The sequence below is a fragment of the Pyricularia oryzae genome, chromosome 4, assembly GCF_000002495.2.
Source record: "Pyricularia oryzae 70-15 chromosome 4, whole genome shotgun sequence".
Classification (NCBI taxonomy): Eukaryota; Fungi; Ascomycota; class Sordariomycetes; order Magnaporthales; family Pyriculariaceae; genus Pyricularia; species Pyricularia oryzae.
In genome coordinates this window covers 582,955-601,314 of record NC_017851.1, presented here as the reverse complement: position 1 = coordinate 601,314, position 18,360 = coordinate 582,955, and the positions used below count along the sequence as shown (strand labels likewise).

Below are 18,360 nucleotides of genomic sequence, written 5' to 3'. Positions count from 1 at the left end.
ATTCCTCCTTTTCTTCCCAATCTCCCTGGCGTTGGGTGCAAATGGGCGGGCCTAGATTCAACCAAGTCACCTAAAATACAGGTTTCGCATGCTGTTTTCAAAGTCCCCACGAGTCGTGCACTGTATCGGGCGTAAAGTCAGGGTTTGGCGAGGCACAAGGCGCGAAACAACAAGCAAAGGAACAGGCCCTCCTGTACTGTATGCTTGCCAAAACGGCCAAGAAAAATCTCAGCTGGTGATAAAGTCGAGAGATGGCTTCCTCAAACGATGACGGCTTGTCTGTGTAAGCGTGCTGCGGTAGGCTTAAAAGACGACATCACTACTCCAGTCTGTTTCTTCTTGTGGTTAAATTGCGCAGCGACGATCTCTTCGTTTTCGGCAAACAAGTGACCAAGTTTGCGGCTCCAATCCAGTCAGATCGGCTGCAAGAGACTGCTTTGACCCCACGGAAAGCGGCAGCTTTTGGGGTGGGGCACGCTCAGCACGCGTCCTGAGATAACTCCACAGAAAAAAAGAGTTACCAATCAGGGACGAGTAGCAAGACTGGTCTTCAAGCCAAGATGACGCTCGCTACTACGTCATAAACTCCCTCCCGGGATCTCCAGGGCAGGTATCCTGGGCCCTCCTTCCGGGATAGAGCCTTTTACGGTTCTTTGCTTTCTTCTGTCATTCAGCCTGGACGACAAAAGGAACAGGGGAATTTTGGCAGCAGAACTTGATCTTTCAGCTTGCAGATTACCAAGACTCCAAGCGCCATTCCATCACATCACCTAGTCTCCAGGGGATAAAAAAAGTACGCCCCAGACATGCAGGCAAAAGCAAGGAAGGGTGTCACAGTTATTCAGTAGCCACTTAGCGTATAAGGCGTAATAAACCGCAAAACGCACCCGCCTGTCGGTCGCATTGGCGTTGCATTTTTTTGGGTTCCTCTCCTACTCGCTCCCTCGTGGAAATCAGACATCCATCAATCCACTTGAAGTGCACGGTGCCCTACCTACCTACCGCCGTCTCATCTCACGACCCCTCAATCCTCGACCGCCGCCCACCCTCAGCACCGCCTACGACGTACATTTGGAGTTTTCCATTTTCATCCGGCTCTCAACACGATCAATTTGTTGTATAGCAAGCAACTTTTGAGTTTTGCGGCGCTTTTACTGTGAGTATCTCCACGTTCTCTCAGCTTGTATGCATCGTCTACGTGTTTCTTTTTTTTTTTCCGGGGCAGCACAAGTTTGGCGGTCAGTGCATGTGGTAGCCTACCTTAGCCGGTGCCATGTCCAGCGCCGAAAAGACGAGAACCAAAAAGTCCCTGCAGGCCCGTTCATCGATCTTCCCCTTGAGCAAAACATTACTGGCGAAAGCCTCCTCCAGAGAAAAGAAATTATCAAGCTAATCAATCAATCGATCAACCGATCAGTTGCAACCCACTTCCTGGGAACTTTTGCATCGCATCTCCAATCCGTCCGATCACCCTGTTGTTGCCAGCCAGGCCATCCGTCACCACGAGACATTTGTCAGACTCGACCCAGCCAACCGACCCTTCCCGAACTAGAACACTTCGGACTCCTGCTACCACGCCCACGCCCGTTCCACCTTGCCACAACGTCATTGGAGAAGAACAAGAGCAAGCATCTTTTCCCACACACACATACACCGTACGATCTGCCGTCGACTCGAACCTATTTGGACAGCAACTGACCGTGTCACTCACCGCGCAAAAGACAACTTGACGGGACGCAACTACCACTGTCTACGACATCCTCAATACACTTACCCGTCCCGTACCGCTTTACGCCTGGGCGACCGTCATCCATCCACCAGGTGCGCTACAAAGACTGCCTTCCAGGGGCTGCGCAACGGTCTTTGTTTTGTGTACCCAAGCCCAAGCGCCTGACATCATCAGTCAGCCCCAAGTCGAGCCATCTCTACCTTACCGACCAACCTCCCTCCCTCGAGGTCTAGCCCCTCCACGGCCGGCCGCACTACAGATTTGACACAATGTCAACCATTCAACAGCTCAAGAATTTTATTCGTCATGGTGCGTCTGAAGACAATAATTTCCTACCTACTGCATCTTAACCAACACCACCCTAGTGCATCGGCCATTCAGCAATGATCCTGGCCACCACCACATCTTCCCCTCAGCCCCAGCCTTCCCATCTGCGTCTTCTCGACACAAAACCAAGCGCGCAACTTCGAGACTAATCAACTTGGACCAACAGGCAAGCAGGCCAGGGTAGCTAACAACTACGACGAGTCCCAAAAACACGACAACTCGCCCCCTCGCCACGATCCTGCCCCTGTTAAGAACATGGCGCCGGTGTCGGAACCTGCGTTTGGCGGAGTGCCAGCTCACCAGCCTGCGCCGGCCGCATACTCAGTCCAGCCAGGCAACGACGCAACGAACCGCGCTGCGCAGGCCGGTAACGTCGCCGCCCACCACGCCGAGGCCGACCAAGGTGTCCAGCATGGAATCCCAAAGAGCAAGAGCAAGCGCATCGACGAGAGTAACATTGCCAAGCTGGTAGCCGAGGAGGCTGCAAGCAAGTCTAAATTCCCCAAGTACCCCGGTTTGGAGAAGTGGGAGCTTTTGGAGAAGATGGGAGACGGTGCCTTCAGCAACGTATACCGAGCTAGGGACCTCGAGGGCAAGATGCCAGGCGAGGTAGCCATCAAGGTTGTTCGCAAGTTCGAGATGAGCAGTATGCAGGTAAGTTGCTGTTACGTGGCAGCGTCTCATCACCAGTTGTCTGCGCGCGCGAAAATTGTTTTTGTTTCATTTCCCTTCCTGTGGCCGTCTCTTCTGTCGCATCATTCCTTGTACCAACCATCGGGTGCCGCCAAAATAGGGAAACAAGCATCTGCATCCGGATTTCAAACCCAAGGCTCCCAAAGCTGCAGAGGTGCGCAAAAAATTTCTTTATAGGCTAACGCCGTCGTCATACTCACTTCACCATTGTTACTCCCCATCTATCTTGCATTTGTCACTTCACCACATTGGGACGGGCTCTACCTCAGATCAAGTGTGCCGGCGGCAGCGCCTAGGTCCCTCCTTGTCGTGAATGCCGAAGAAACTAACGTGACATAGCGCGCCAACATTCTCAAAGAGGTGCAAATAATGCGCCAGCTTGATCACCCCAACATCATCAAGATGGTCGATTTCAGCGAGTCAAAACAATACTACTACATCATTCTCGAGTTGGCACCAGGTGGCGAACTTTTCCACCAAATTGTCAGGCTCACATACTTTAGCGAGGAATTGTCAAGGCACGTTATTGTGCAGGTTGCCAAGGCGCTTGAGTATTTGCATGAAGAGCGGGGAGTTGTTCACAGGTGAGTTTTACCCATGCATGCGCAGTTTTGCGCTAGCACACGGTGTGGAGGTTGCATGACGCTGTGGTTTTTGATCCCGGGTTGGGCTAGGCGAAGCTCCGTCAGGATGCGTCGTCGAGACGTCTTCTGACGTCATGTACTACAATGTCATCATATGCTGACCTAATACCTGCAACACAGAGACATCAAGCCTGAGAACATTCTCTTTTCACCGATTCCAGTCGTACCATCGAAGCAGCCGAAGCCGAAGCAGCCTGGCGACGAGGACAAGGTCGATGAGGGCGAGTTCATCCCGGGTGTTGGTGGCGGCGGCATTGGCCAGATCAAGATTGCCGATTTTGGTCTGTCCAAGATCGTATGGGACAACCAAACCATGACGCCCTGCGGCACCGTTGGTTATACCGCACCAGAAATTGTCAAGGACGAGCGCTACTCAAAGTCGGTAGACATGTGGGCCCTGGGGTGTGTTTTGTACACGCTACTGTGTGGCTTCCCACCTTTCTACGATGAGAGCATCGAGATCCTTACGGAGAAAGTCGCCAAGGGCCAGTACACTTTCCTCTCGCCATGGTGGGATGACATCTCCAAGTCGGCACAGGATTTGATCAGCCATCTCCTGACGGTCGATCCGGAGAAGCGTTTTACAATTACTGAATTCCTAGCACACCCCTGGATTCGCGGTTCGGGTCCGACACCCCGCGACGAGAAGAAATTCGCGCCGGACGGTATGCTCCGCGCTTTCGACGCCGGAAGGCTACAGGATGGCGATCGCCGGTACGACTTTAGGTCACCTGGTGCTGTCAACCTGCGCGAGGTATTCGATGTTGGTTATGCCGTGCACCGACAGGAGGAAGAAGGCAAGCGCCGCAAGCAGGTTGGGACCAAGGCTGGTGGAGCGCCAGCCATCCTCAACAACCTCAACGAGGAAGATGAGGATGCTAGTATGCGTGATGCCGATAGCGATGAGAGTGGCGAGTACTCGCACAAGAAAGCGGGTGCCAATACAACCCAGTCTCTGGAGCAGAGCATGCGCAACGCCAATATCCGTGGCGAAAAGGAAGCCCAGCGTGGTCGGGAGCGTGAAAGTAACAAAGGTGCCCCGACGGCGGTTGGTGAGCCTCAGCAACGTGGCTATGGACAGCACTCGGCAGCGGTGACAGCTGCTGCGAGACAGCAGGTCAGGGATCGCAACCGACAGAAGGGAGCGTTTGAACTGAACCTCGATGGTGCGACACTGTTGGGGAGGAGAGGAGTGAAACAGGCACCTCCCGTCGCATGAACTTGACTTGAGGCGCCTAGGCGTCATAATATGGAGCAACTGCTCTGGTTATCCCATGGCATTTAACGATACCACGCGTCTTCCACAAGATACACCAACAGGCATTGTTTGACTCGATCACGGAGCAACTCATCTCAGCATCAGCATTCGAACTCATTAGGAGTGTTTCTGGAACACTCGACGGCCTTTTCGTTCGTTTATTCAGTTTGTCTTTTTTTTTGCTAGTTTGGCCGGTTTAGTTGGCATCTGGGCGTTCTGGTGGCATACAAGGAGGATCTGAGTACAGTCTCCTCGGGTTATTTTAGCATTTGTTTATCGCGTTTGCCCAGTTTTGTCAATATTTGTTATGTCTCGCAATCTCACCATGGACTTGTATTTCGATTGCTGTCAGGTGACGTTTTTACGCCTGGTGCTTGAGCTTGATGATCCTTGTAACTTTTTAATTCTTGTCGATTATCCTTTTACCTCTACTTGGATGACAGCATTGGTATTGTCACCAAGTGGTGTTAGATAACAGGGGTCAGGCTTCCTGCACCTTTTAACGCTAGATCTTGACTGGATGACTTGCCAGAACAAAGTTCCGGAGCCTGGGCCTTGAGCATGTTGAAAATTCCTTGGACAAGCTTGAAAGTATGTAAAGAAACGAGAATGGTTAGTGTCGGAGGATCCGCGCGGAAATTGCAACTGAATGTTTTTCCTTGCCGCGCGTCAGGCGTCAAGAAATCTGCAGGGTTCCTGAACGAGTATCAAATTGAGACGGTTTGCACCCTATCTTGTAGGTCGAGACACGAGCTTTTTTATCAAATTGAGTTTTTCCCCTCGAAAGATTCCACACATGTTCGAGGCAGGGATCGCCCCGACACAATGCTGAAGTGCAGCTGTGGGTTTGACGCTACGGGAGAGGCAATGATCACCACTTGTGGTTCCTTTTCCTCCGTCCGCCTCAGCAAGTTAAAAATAAACGCAGGGCGACTTTTGTGGCAATTTCGTAACGATCCTCTATAGTACTGCAAGCGACATGCTTCGAACTCATTCGACCATGCAACATTAATCTACGAGGCAGCACGGCGAACCCTGAGGTCAAGCGGGAGGGGAAGAGGGACCCCATACTGAAGGATACCATCCGAATTGGGTAGAAAACCCGGGGGAACAAGGGGGGTAATGGGTAAGGGTTGGCCGAGAAGATTAGGAGCCGAGCTGTGCGCGGGATTTGCGATTCTCAAATCTCCGGTGACTTTTTTTTTTACGTCTTGTCATTTCGGAGTTGGAGCTTAATTTCTGAATGCCGCGAGAGAAACACAAACCCCAATGTGGCTTTTCACCGAAAGGCAAGGGGGATTTAAGGTGGCGTTGTGCTTGTTCCGTGGCCGCCCAATGGCCTGATCAACCTACAAAAAAGGGGGCCTGGGGGGTTTTTTTCATCGAAGATGTCTGGCATGAATAGAACCATGGGAACGATGGGTTTGGGACAGGACAACAAAGCCACCTTAATTTCCAATGCAGGCAAGCACTGGAAAACCTGCCCGCCTTGCTCTTGCTGCCTAATCAGGTAGGTAGCGTTTACTCCGTACACTCCGCATGCTTGCTTTGTCTTTTTCTTCTTGTTTTTTTTTTCTCCAACCCTGACATCTGGTAGTTTTGTGGTTGTGCGGGGACGAACGGTGCAAAAAGGCGCCCCTGAACCTGTATCGCTTGAGCTGCGTCTGCACCTCGGCTCGTAAGCGCGCTGCACACGTCCCTGCTCGTCTCGACCTTTTTTTGACAGCTGCGAAAATGTTTGGAGACGGGGTGGAGAAGAGTTTGACAAACAAGTAATCCCGTCCGTTGCAACCGTTGTCACCCTTCCCCCCCCCCCCCCCCCCCCCTATGGACGGGATAATTCCCGTGTTCAATGCAGCCCGCGGTTCTTTTTGGGAAACCTAGGCCGCCGACGTCCGAGTCGCGTTCTGGATTCCCCGCGGGGGCAGTTTTTGCTTGTAGTGGGCTCTAAGCTATGAGGTTTTTGCCACTTTCTGGATTTGTCGTCGAGGTTTTTAGTATAAAGAGACTGAGTGCATCTCATTGCTATCCGCCCATTGCTTGTCTTTCTCACCACCAAGCCATCGCAGCCTCTCGTTCGTCAATCCTCACCCACCGTCACTCACTTTCAACAGAGCCTTGGCTTTTAAATCGACTAGTTCTAGTGTATAAACCTAATCCGTCACAAAGCTTCCTTGTCCCAACGCCACAAACACAACAAATAATCATACAAAATGGTCTCCTTCACCCACGTCCTCGCCCTCGCCGCCGCCAGCTTCGCCGCCGCAGGCCCCATCTCCCAGGAGTCGCAGTCCCTCGAGCGTCGGGCGCAAGACTGGACCTGCCCCAGCTTCACCCACGTCAACGCCGACTACAACCCGCTGGGCTGCTGCGTCTACGGAAACAACGCCGTTGAATGCGTAAGTTTATGATAGGCCTCGCGAGTGATGTATATTTCTGTTTTGGTTTTGCCAAAGAAAAGACATGGGGAAAGAAAAAAACACTAACTGGCCTTGACAAACAGTGCAACCTCCCCGGCAAGCTCTTCAACGGCCAGCCCTACAACGCCCAGTCGCTGTCCTGCGACAGCGAGTGGTTTAGCAGCCTCGGCAAGTGGACGCTCCTTTGGGACTGCGCCCAAGGCTTCAAGTCTGGCGCCGCCTGCGTGGGCGTGCCCAAGATGCCCAAGGTGACGATCACCTGGCCCGTGGAGCCCCAGAGCGGCAACTAGGCTGGTTGAGGAGGGATTAGGTTGGGGGTTTATCTGTGACTATCATGGGCATTTGAAGTTGGTCAGCTTTTAGCGTCTGGGTTTTTGTCTTGAGAAATATATGTGTGCGATGACACTATTTTCGAGTTTTTTTTGTCATGTGCAATGTGATTTGCTTGGGTGTTATACTTCCAGACCCGTGATTGTAGACTGGCAACCAGAACGCAGAGCAGCAGTCTGCTCTTACCTGCTTTTGCTAACTGGTAGTCCCATGCAAATTGGAGCTGGTCTCATCCACGCTGAACACGGGGCTAATATCATATTTCTTTTCTTGTGTTCTTTTTTCCGCTTTGATACTCACGGTAAATATTGAAAAGTAATGCAAACAAGCGGTGAGCTGAGCACCATAACAACGACCGAACCACCCACTGTGCAACTTGCACTAGATGTTACGATCAAGGTATCGGGGTAACCTGTTCTTAGGGTAAAGTACAGTGGGTTGAAGCAACTGAGCGTCTGACTGGGTAACTGGGGTTCTCAATGACTGGGGGTGAAGTTATGATCGTCCTCAAGTAAGTATTGAGGTTAACTAGAGTTTAATTGCTGCTAAGCAATCCTAGAATCGAATCTATCTACATGGTAATGAGCGTGCCTTATATAGACTATGTTCCGAATGTGATCTCTCCTGATCTGTCACAGATCGCAGAAATCACTTCCCTTGATCTGTTGTAATCCCTCAATGATTACTGAGATCACTCTCTTGGCAATCACGTGAGGTCACGTGATTCCTTCTTATGTAATCCTCTTTCTGCCGGTCGGTGATTTCTTTGGGCGGGTGTCGTCAGGAGGGGTGTGACCCCACCTGGCCTCCCTGGTACCGGCCCAACTGTCTGGTCGTAACATCAGGTCTCCTCTCCTTTGGCCAAGTCCCTTTGGCCTTTAAGTAGTCCGTACTCCCTTGATCCCTGTTCTGGTTTTCCTTCCTTCCTGGCTAACTCTCTTGCGCCATGTCTAGTCGTGTAGCCAAACCAAAATCTGGTCGTTCGTCGACAGAACGTCGCCACGCCCTTCTTTCTTCCCTGTTGTCGACGGATACCGTTGAGATGCCTTCCTGCAGTCCCTGCCGTGCCAAAGGCGCAGCGTCTTGTCAGGTATCTCCTCAGGATTCTGCTCGCTGTGTGGAGTGTGTTCGTTCCAATCGCTCTGGGTGTGACGTGTTGGGTCTGTCCGCTGCTCAAATCCGTCACATTGGTCGTCAGCACTCGAAGTTGGATGCGGAGGTCGAGGCGCTTGAGGAGCAGATCCATGTGCAGCAGGCGAAGTTGCTTCGTCTGCGAAAACAAAAGAAACTGTGGTTTGAAAAGATGATGCGAGCTGTGTCTCGCGGAATTGATGACTTGGAGGAATTGGATCGGGTGGAGCGTGAGGAGGCGGAACAGGAGGAGCGTCGACGATCAACCGAGGTCCTGCCTGAAGTGTCCTTGGAGTCGCTTCTTCCGGATTCCAATTTTGTCTGGGATTCGACTTTCCCGATGGGTCCTCTGAATCCTTCGTTGTTGGATGAGATGAATGTTCTTGCGCAACATTCCGTTGGTACGTCGTTTTTCTGGTGTTTTTGTTTTGTATTGCATACTGATCGTTTCTTTGTAGGTTCGTCTGGTGGTATGGTTTCGAGTCCTGGTCGGCCCTTAACTTCTGGGAATGGTAGGTGGTGCTTTCTTAGGTCGTCCTCTTTTTCTTGGCTGACTTGCTCGCAGATCCAACTCCTGATAGTACTGGCGGAGCGGTTCCTGGCAATCCTGGAGGTGGTTAAGGGGTTCCCAAATGTTTTCTTCATGCCCATAGTTTTCCCATTTAACAAGGTACTCTGTTTTGCCGTGGTTTCGTCTATGGTCGAATATTCGTTCAACGTCGTAGGTTTGTTCTGCGTCGATCTCGATCGTTTCTTGTGTGCTGGTGCCGTGTGGTGCTGGTTCCAGTAATGATACGTGAAATGTGGGGTGAATTTTCATGGTGTCTGGTAATGACAGTCTGTAGTTGGTGTCGCTGATTTTCTTGCTAATTTTAAAAGGTCCAAACTTCTTAAAATCGAGTTTGCTGTTAGGTCGTTGTGTTTTGATGTTGCGTCGAATGAGGTAGACGTTATCTCTCTCCTTAAAGGATGGTCCCTTCATCCGATGCTGATTGGCGTATTTCATCATTCTTTCTCGTACGAACTCTAGTTCCTGCTGGAGTTCTTTATATAATTGTCGTAACTCGCTCGCTTGTTTATCGGCTCGCGGTGCCGTAATCGTGGTTCTTGGTTCTCCGTACGCTGTAGGGTTAAATCCATAATTGGCGTAGAACGGGGTTGTTTTGGTATTTTCGTTTTCTGAGCTGTTGTAAGCGAATTGTGCTATGGGTAATAACCGTACCCAATTATCTTGCTTGTGGTTCACATAGCATCTTAGGTATTGTTCCAGTGTTTGGTTGGCTCGTTCTGTTTGTCCGTCCGTCTGTGGGTGGAATGCTGTGGATAGCTTGTGGTCTGTTCCTAGCTGTTCCATCAGGGATTTCCAAAATCTTGATGTGAAAAGCTTGTCTCTGTCTGTGATGATGTTTTCTGGAAGTCCGTGATTGCTGACAATCACTCGTAGGAATGTGTAGGCGATTTCTTCGGCGTTGCTGCTTTCTTTATATGGTAGGAAGTAGGCGTATTTGGTGAGCTTGTCCACTATAACCAATATGCTGTCGTACTTGGTCTTAGTGAGTGGTTCTTCCGAAGGAGGTAACTTGACGATAAAGTCCATTGTGATGGTCTGCCATGCCTTGCTGGGGGCTGGTAAGGGTTATAGGAGTCCGTAAGGCCTATGTCTTGCGGACTTGCTTTTGGCACAAAGTTCGCAGTCCTTAATGGCTTTTCGTACTTTTTGTCGTGTTCTTTTGAAATTGTAATGCTGTTTTAGCCGTTTCCATATCTTGGAAATTCCTTGGTGTCCGTGGGCTTTGTTTCCGTGGATCTTCCGTATTTCTTCTGGTGTGGTTACCGTATTTGTTGTTATAAAACTCCGGTGTGCTGGTAAAAGGTTTCCGTTTCCGTCTGTGGTGAGGATAACCCGTGTTTCCTCTGGCACTATGTTCTCGTAATCTGGTCTTCGGCTGAGGGCGTCGGCCCTGCCGTTTTCTGTTCCTTTTCGGTAGATGATTCTAAAATGGAATTCTGACAGGAATTCTAACCATCTAATTTGTCGTTTGTTTAACATTTTGCTAGTGGTGAAATGGGTCAGGTTCTTGTGGTCCGTGTAAACTAACACCTCGTGTTTAATTCCGGATAACTGTGGTTTCCATTCTTCAAATGCTCGAATAATGGCCATAAACTCTTTGTCGTAGATCTGGTAATTGAGTTCTGGTCCATGTAATTTTTGTGAAAAGAAGGCGCAAGGATGCAACCGTCCTTCTTCGTCTCGCTGACTGAATTGTCCTCCGATCGCATAGTCCGATGCGTCGGTCTCGACTTCGAAAGGTTTCGTTGGGTCTGGTATCTTGAGAATTGGTTCTCTGGCTACTGCGTTTCGTAGCTGTTTAAAGGCTTGTTATGTCTGTTCCGTCCACTGGAATTCTAGGTTTTTTTTGGTTATGTTGGTCAATGGGGTGGCAATCGCGCCGTATCCCTTGATAAATCTTCTGTAAAAGTTCACGAATCCGAGGAATGCCCGAACGTCTTTTACGTTCTGTGGTTAAGGCCATTCCTTTACCGCTTGGATTTTCGATTTCTCCATCCTAATTTCTCCAGGAGCGATAATATATCCTAGGAAATTAACTTGCTTGCTGTAAAAGAGACACTTCTCGGGCTCAATTAAAAGCTTAGCGTCTTGCAGCTTCTGTAAGACTGTGTGAACGTGTTGCTTGTGTTCTTCCAACGTCTTGGAAAAGACAAGGATGTCGTCCAGGTAGATAACGACGAAAATGTCTAGGCATTCCCTGAAAACGTGGTTGATTATGGTTTGGAAGGTTGCTGGGGCGTTGGTAAGACCGAAGGGCATTACTAGGTACTTATAATGTTCTCGTCGGGTGCGAAACGCTGTTTTCCACTTTTCGCCTTCCTTTATGCGGATCAAATTGTATGCTCCTTTAAGGTCTAGTGTTGTAAACCACTGTGCTTGATAGAGCATATCCCGGAATTCTCCTATTAGTGGGAGTGGGTAGCAATTCTTTATGGTGATGTCGTTTAATTGTCTGTAGTCCACGCATAGTCGTAATTTTCCGTTCTTCTTTGGTACGAAGAGGATTGGGTATCCTGCTGGTAATGTTAATGGTCTGATGTAACCTTTCTTAAGGTTCTCTGCGAGGTATTCATCTAGTGCCTCCATCTGTGTTGGGTTCAAGCCGTATATTTTGTGGAGTTTGGGCTGTATTCCTTCTTTCAATGGTATTTCGTGGTCGAACGGACTATGCTCGGGTAGTCCTGTTTCGAATTCGGGGCTAAATAGTCGTCCATATATCCGGTATTCGGCCGGGATGTTGTCGATCAATGTGGTAAGGTTCGATCGTTCTTCGCTCATGGATAGTCGCGATCCTTCCGATATTGGCTCCAGGCGTGGCTCGCTTTTCTTTAATAGCGCCATAATCTTTTGTTGGTTTCGTTCCTGTGCCCTACGCTCGTTGCGTGAAATCCTTTTCTTGGGTTTTCCTTCAGAGGCTAACGGCTCTTCCCATTGGACTTGGCCGGTTATCCAATCTATCCGGGGGTTGCTCCTTCTGAGCCAGGGGATTCCTAATATCACGTCTTTGTCCCCTATCTCCGTAATGTTTAAAGTGATTTGTTCCTTTCGTCCATAGCTCTCCATCCAGAGGTGTACGGTCTCTGTTTCGATGGTGCCGTTCCCGTATAAAATTGCCTTTCCTTCCACGGTTTGCAACTGGTATAGTTCCTTTTTTTGCCGCCAAGGTATCCGTCGTTTCGCTACGACCCTTGGTGAGATATAATTGCCTTGTGCTCCACTGTCGAAAAGTGCTCGTATGGGTCTGCCATCGAGTCGTATATTGAGAAATATGTGTTCATGTGCTGCTATGGTGTTTTGTGTAGCGTTCAGGGTTCTTTGTTTCGTTCCTGTTGTCGCCGTTCGGTGCCCTGTGCCGTCTGGCTGTCTTAGTTTTTTAATTTGCTGGACTCGCGTCGTGGGTCCTTGTTTTTTTTGTCCCTGGGTGTGTGGCTACTTCTTGTTTCGACTAGGTTAAGTGGGTGTTTCGCTGGTACGGGTATCTTGCGTGCGTTCGTGGTTATCTCGTTATTTCGTACGTTGGGGTTCCACACAATTCTGGTCATTGGTGCAGGTCCTGGTTGCCGTGATTTCTGTTCGTGCCAGGCCTGTGCTTTGGCTAGCATATGTATTCTGTATACGCTTCGGGTGCACTTATACCATGGGAACTGTTTCTGGTTGCAACACGCCATGGGGTAGTTGTCGTTAGGCGTGAAAATTGCGGCTGGCTCAGTGTTAAATCTTATTTTAATTTCCCAATTTGGTAGGTCGGTTGTGGTATATACTTCGTGAATGCCTGTTGCTTTGCGTCGTCGTGGGAAAAAGTTGTGGACTATCTTCCTGCTTAAGTGGAATCCACAGTTGTCTCGGAAGCATTCTGCCCAAAAGATCTCTGCGTGTTGAGGGTGTTTGGTGTCCAAGGTCGGGTGGTCTCCAAAAATTGCATTGACTGGTCCTGTAGGATGTCGGATCTGTGCCTGAAGTGGCAATCCGGGAAACTGTACTAATTGGTCGTCTCGGTATAAATCGATATGCTTCTTTTCGTATATGTAGGGGTTGTTTTCCCTTGCTGCGTTGTACTGGCTCGAGGGCATGATCTCTTCCTCGCTGGACTCTTTCTCGGAATCCTCGCTTAATTCTTCTGTTGAGGATTGATTGGTTGTCCTAATGTGGTGGGTTTGTCCCAAAGGTTCCTCATCCGATTCTCCGGAGGCATCCGAGTCCGTGAGTTCGGGTAGTTGGGTCTCTTATCGGTGTAACTTCGTTGGTTGTCCTGTCCCTAGGGGTACTCGGTTTCCTACTGCTAGGGTTCGAGTGCCTCGGGGCTTCTGTGGGTACCATCCTGCGTCGTTTTTGGAGCTATTGTGTACCATGCAATTGTCATCGTAGCAGGTGGTCCAGCTTATCGTGCTGTGTTGGTCAGGCCGTAGTTGCTGGTGATTGGTGGCATTAAATCCTCGTGGTTTTTCGGTCTTGCCCCTAAAATCAGGGATATTTTCCTGGTTTTTTGGGCAGTTTCTGGCGATGTGCCCTGTCTTGTCGCACTTGAAGCATTTGCCACTTTTGGGGTCTTTACGGGGCTTCTTGTGTTGTGTGGCACTGAGGTCCATGGGTCCACTGTGGGTACCATAAGCTGTATTGTAGGTCTGGGGTGCCGTATGACGGGGCTGCTGCCATCCACCATTGTTTCTGTGGTATATGGGTTGGGGGTGTTGGTATTTGCGTCCCGTGTTGGCTTGTCGAATTGAGGTGACGAACATTCGCTGTCCGCCTTGTTTTTCCTGTCGGCGTTCGTAAATCCGGTTGTCAAGTTTGATGGCAAGTTCGACGTACTCGAGGAAATCCTCGGGTCGGTCGAGTTTGGATACCTCGTCTTTTACTTCTAACTTCAGTCCCTGGTAGAATTGGAGGATCTTGGTTTCTTCGGTCATGTCCAGCCTTGTTGCTAGCCTTTTGAACTCGGCTGCATAAACGGAGGCTGACTTGGTTTGTCGTAGGTTGGCCAAATCTCGTTCGGTCTGTCGTTTCTCATCGGGTTCCTGGAACAAGGAACGGAGAGTGCGTTCATACCCTGCGAAGGTTGAGAAAATGTCGGTGACTTCTTGGCGTCGTTCTTCGGGGGGTACATCAAGCCATTTCTGCAACAGAGGCTCGAACCAAGACAAGGCTCGTCCTCGGAGGAAGGTGGCCGCGTGTACCACCTTTTCTGTTTCACTGCGGAAAATTTCCAAATGGAATGCTTGGTAGGTGCGTACCTGTACAAGGTACCCTTTAAGTTGTCCAGGTATGCCATCGAACGTGGCTGGGGGGTTAAGCCTGAATCTCTCGCGCCCATCAAAAGGGGTTGAGGTAACGTTAGCACTGGCTCGGAAAGCCTGGAGTTCCTTTTGGAGTTGGGTTGCGCGGAGCGTCTGTTCGTGGAGCTCCTGGTTGGTCCTAGCAACCTGCCTGCGGAGCTGGTCTTCCTCGTCCTCGCTGTCGTTATCGTCCTTGGGCCGAGCAGGGGCTTTTTGGGCCGCCTTGCTGCTCGTGGCCGGGGTGCTGGGGGTGTTGTTCTTGGACGTCTGGGAAGACATGTTGTCGGATACTGCTCGGTATGCTTCAAGGCAAAATACTGAACAGGAGCAATCAAAATGTTACGATCAAGGTATCGGGGTAACCTGTTCTTAGGGTAAAGTACAGTGGGTTGAAGCAACTGAGCGTCTGACTGGGTAACTAGTAGTAGTAGTAGTAGTAGTATTATTTAACGCCGGGCTCGGCCCGGCTTATTAGCCGGCCGTTAGCAACCTCCCGAGGGGTATCTCGGCGCGCTTTCTATTTTCTCTATTTACACAGCGGAAAACAAGGGCATAGAAGCGAATCGAGCCTGACCGGGTTCGTGCCCGGTCCTGCTTACAGGTTTGTTCACTGACGCGACCCCGTGCCTTCAGGCGCACGGAGGATTCGTCTGACGGCAGTTGACGGCTCTTCATCGAGAGGGGCCTGTGTCCAAACAGCGGAGCTGTCGGTCGTTTGTAGCCATGGAGACGAAGTTCCCAACAAGTGTGGGCTCGACGGCACACCTTGCATTTCCTACAGTAAACTATAGTCACAGGGTTGGACCAGACCCTCTAACGGACAGGCCAGCTAGAGCCCTCCTAGTCGCTGGATACCCAGCCTGCCACGTAAATACAAGGTTTGCACCTTAAGCCTACCGCATCCACAAAAAGGCCTTTTGGTAGACCGACGCGCGCATCCGTCCTCTCCGGCTAAAATAGCGTCTCTTCCGCCTAATATGCCGACGACATCATCTGCCCCGGTGTACGTCCCTAGTGCGAGTAGAAAGCTTCGAAAAGCCGGCGACACCCCGTACATGTCCATCCACAGCTTAGTCCCCCGTTGGTTCCTGGGCTAGCCCAGCGCCACAATGTGGACATGAATGCAATCGAGTTCTTCCCGTCCTCCAGACCCGGCGCAGATTCCCAGTGCGAGTGAGAAGCATGGGGCGCCTCAGTCACACTATTCCACCACGGCCCACCGTCCACGGGGTGTACCAAGGGTGCGAACCAAGGCCGTGCCCACGTTTCTTGCTTCCCGTTACCCAAAGCCGTCTCCAGCAATGGGCCGACCACGTCTTGCTGTCGGGACCCTTTGGAGACTGCCGCGCCGGCACAGTGCTTCCGGTCCACGTACAACTAACCAACCCCCGTAACGGCACTACCTCCTCGCTGCAGGCAATCCCAGAAGGTGTGAGGGGGTGAGAGGGTGCCCTGTCGATTCGAAGAACCGTCGGGTGGTTCTCAGCCTAATTTCCCTTTCTTTTAAACCGTATTGTCTAGCCTTCCGGGGAAGGACGCCTGCCTTTCCGGCTGGCAAAGTTTTTTGTGCCACGCTGGCTCGCATCGCGAGATTGGGCCTTGTCTTGTGCGCCTCTATGCGGGTGGCGCGCCGAGCCGCCGATCGGACTCTTCCTTCACCGCGATCAGTGGAAAACTCGTCAAAGGGGGGATCTGTCGATTATACATGGGTGTTGCGAGGAAAGGCGTTCCGTGTAGTGACGGTGCTTAGGGCGACAGGTTGAAGAGTTTTTCGTGTGTGAGCGCCTGTTAGGGCTACAGGCGGAAGTCCCGCGCAAACGTTAACAGCATGGTCCGTGCGCCCATACTGAAAATTTTGTGTACGGGAGAGAGTTGCTGACTGGGTAACTGGGGTTCTCAACGACTGGGGGTGAAGTTATGATCGTCCTCAAGTAAATATTGAGGTTAACTAGAGTTTAATTGCTGCTAAGCAATCCTAGAATCGAATCTATCTACATGGTAATGAGCGTGCCTTATATAGACTATGTTCCGAATGTGATCTCTCCTGATCTGTCACAGATCGCAGAGATCACTTCCCTTGATCTGTTGTGATCCCTCAATGATCACTGAGATCACTCTCTTGGCAATCACGTGAGGTCACGTGATTCCTTCTTATGTAATCCTCTTTCTGCCGGTCGGTGATTTCTCTGGGCGGGTGTCGTCAGGAGGGGTGTGACCCCACCTGGCCTCCCTGGTACCGGCCCAACTGTCTGGTCGTAACACTAGACTAGATGTTTAATCGGATGAACTGAACAACATTTAATATTCTAACTATGAAAAGAGACTCTAGCTACCCAGCAAACGCAGTTACAATATATACAATGCTTTCCAAGCCAAGAAAAAAAAATGAGAACCCACAGTATATTCCCCCAACAAGTCAAAATGCCAAAAGCTGATACCAGCCCGCCCAGCCTCAATCTCACCTACTTGCCGCACCAGTCGGAGCACTTGGTGCCGCTCATGACGCAGATGGAGCCGCACTTGTCGCCGCACCAGGTGCAGCTCGCCTTCTCGCGGGCGTAGCAGCTGCCGTGGCCGATGGTGCACTTGCCGGCGAGGTGCACGCACTCCCTGCAGCGCTTCTGGAGGGGGTTGGAGCTGGCAGACTGTGGGTGATTTTTTTGTGCTTGTTAGCCTTTTTTCGAAAAAAAAGGTGTGACCAAAATAGACTTTCCTCGCTGGTGAAGGGTAAAAGGGGCAGGCATTGTTGGGGGGCGGTTACCACTTCGCGGACGACGAGGTTGCCGGGAGCTTCCTCAATCACTTCGACGCCCAGGGGCAGGTCGGTTGGGTTGGCGGCGGCGGTGGTTAAGGAACCGAGGGCCTGGATGGCGAGGATGATGGTGGCGGTGGTCTTCATGGTGGCGGTTGGGTGATGGTTGCTTGGAATGTTTGATTTTGTATACGAAGGAGGGAGCTTTGGAGTGAGTCTTAGTCTTGATGTTGATGGCTTGATGAGTGATGTGTTGTATTGTAGTGCCCTTCAACCTGGCGACAAGACGTCAGGTTTTAATACTCAAAAGTCCACCGTGTATCGACGAGCCTCGTCTATAATCTGAGGCTGTACCCAGAAGGCAACACAAAAATACCAGGCAGCATCTTTCCAATGATGAAAGCAAGACAAAAAAATCCCATCACGAGTATGACTGTGCAGCATCTCACAAGGCTAGACGTCCACCCTGCCCCGACGCCAGTTCCGCAGGCAGTTGAGCCTATTCTTATTTTTGGATCCCACGCCTGTTCATGCAATCAATCACCCCGGGCGAATCAAAAGTAAAAGACGAGACGGTCTGACGGTGCCTTCCCCGGTCGTGGCTTTTTGCCGTGGGGCGAAAGGGAGTGGCTATGGAGAGGGCTTTTCTGGTAAGCCATAAAATCGGACGATACAAGGCAGAAAATACCAAAAAAATGGGGGTCATCAAACAAGTACACAAACACCAGCCATAAGCAACACCGCCCACACGAGCAAAAAAAACAAAAAGGAAAGCGTGTTCTGACAGCCTTATTTGTACCACGGGAAATCTCTCGGGACCGAGGGGATTGCCGGTTGGATTCTTGTGCAACCAATTGGAGCCTAAAGAGACATGGAGTTTTGAATATGTGCACGAGTTTTGATTGGCTGGTTATTGTCCAAAACAAGTCCATCATCTGCATACAACAGGGACGAAAGCATAGAATGTCTCGCACTGTGGCCTAGGGCCCCCTGGTCCCGATCGTATGATGGCATCTCCCTCCGCCTCATTCAGCAGCTTACGCGATTGTTCTAGGGTTATCAACTCGGAGCAAAACCTGTTGGAATCCTGTCCATACAACTGGGTTGTTCTCTGCAGGAGCCACATTTACTATGAGTTTCGCTTACTGGAATGTTTTGTTCTGCTTGTATCATGAGCCATCGAAACTCGACAAGATTCAGGGCGTGTGAGCAGCCCTTGATCGCAAAGCCCG

At 50.7% G+C, this 18,360-nt stretch overlaps 4 protein-coding genes across 7 annotated transcripts; 3 read left to right on the top strand and 1 right to left on the bottom strand.

Annotated features, from left to right (window-relative positions):
• The first annotated feature begins 309 nt into the window (after nt 1-309).
• Nucleotides 310-5,392, top strand: MGG_08547 (CAMK/CAMK1 protein kinase). Its single transcript, XM_003716011.1, has 7 exons — nt 310-1,156; nt 1,418-1,655; nt 1,722-2,038; nt 2,223-2,710; nt 2,850-2,903; nt 3,089-3,333; nt 3,514-5,392. The coding sequence occupies exons 3-7, from the start codon at nt 1,999-2,001 to the stop codon at nt 4,610-4,612; spliced, it is 1,926 nt and encodes a 641-aa protein (XP_003716059.1). The 5' UTR covers nt 310-1,156; nt 1,418-1,655; nt 1,722-1,998; the 3' UTR covers nt 4,613-5,392.
• A 1,472-nt stretch (nt 5,393-6,864) lies between these two features.
• Nucleotides 6,865-7,475, top strand: MGG_08546 (uncharacterized protein; the record flags this gene model as incomplete). Its single annotated transcript, XM_003716010.1, has 2 exons — nt 6,865-7,050; nt 7,155-7,475. The coding sequence occupies 2 exons, from the start codon at nt 6,865-6,867 to the stop codon at nt 7,359-7,361; spliced, it is 393 nt and encodes a 130-aa protein (XP_003716058.1). The 3' UTR covers nt 7,362-7,475.
• Nucleotides 7,476-7,791: 316 nt separating this feature from the next.
• MGG_17035 lies at nt 7,792-12,757 on the top strand. 4 transcript variants are annotated; one of them, XM_003716006.1, is made up of 4 exons: nt 7,792-8,286; nt 8,356-8,933; nt 8,991-9,044; nt 9,098-12,757. In XM_003716006.1, the coding sequence occupies exons 2-4, from the start codon at nt 8,444-8,446 to the stop codon at nt 9,151-9,153; spliced, it is 600 nt and encodes a 199-aa protein (XP_003716054.1). In that variant the 5' UTR covers nt 7,792-8,286; nt 8,356-8,443; the 3' UTR covers nt 9,154-12,757. The 4 variants fall into 4 exon arrangements, with proteins under 4 accessions (XP_003716054.1, XP_003716056.1, XP_003716057.1 ...); XM_003716008.1 differs by having other exon boundaries at nt 8,169-8,933; XM_003716009.1 differs by having other exon boundaries at nt 8,169-8,286; nt 8,991-12,074.
• A 3,890-nt stretch (nt 12,758-16,647) lies between these two features.
• Nucleotides 16,648-17,868, bottom strand: MGG_08543 (uncharacterized protein). Its single transcript, XM_003716005.1, has 2 exons — nt 17,138-17,868; nt 16,648-17,021 (listed from the first exon to the last, which is right to left on the bottom strand). Exons 1-2 carry the CDS (start codon nt 17,273-17,275, stop codon nt 16,839-16,841), a joined length of 321 nt encoding a protein of 106 aa, XP_003716053.1. The 5' UTR covers nt 17,276-17,868; the 3' UTR covers nt 16,648-16,838.
• Between the last annotated feature and the right edge of the window lie 492 nt (nt 17,869-18,360).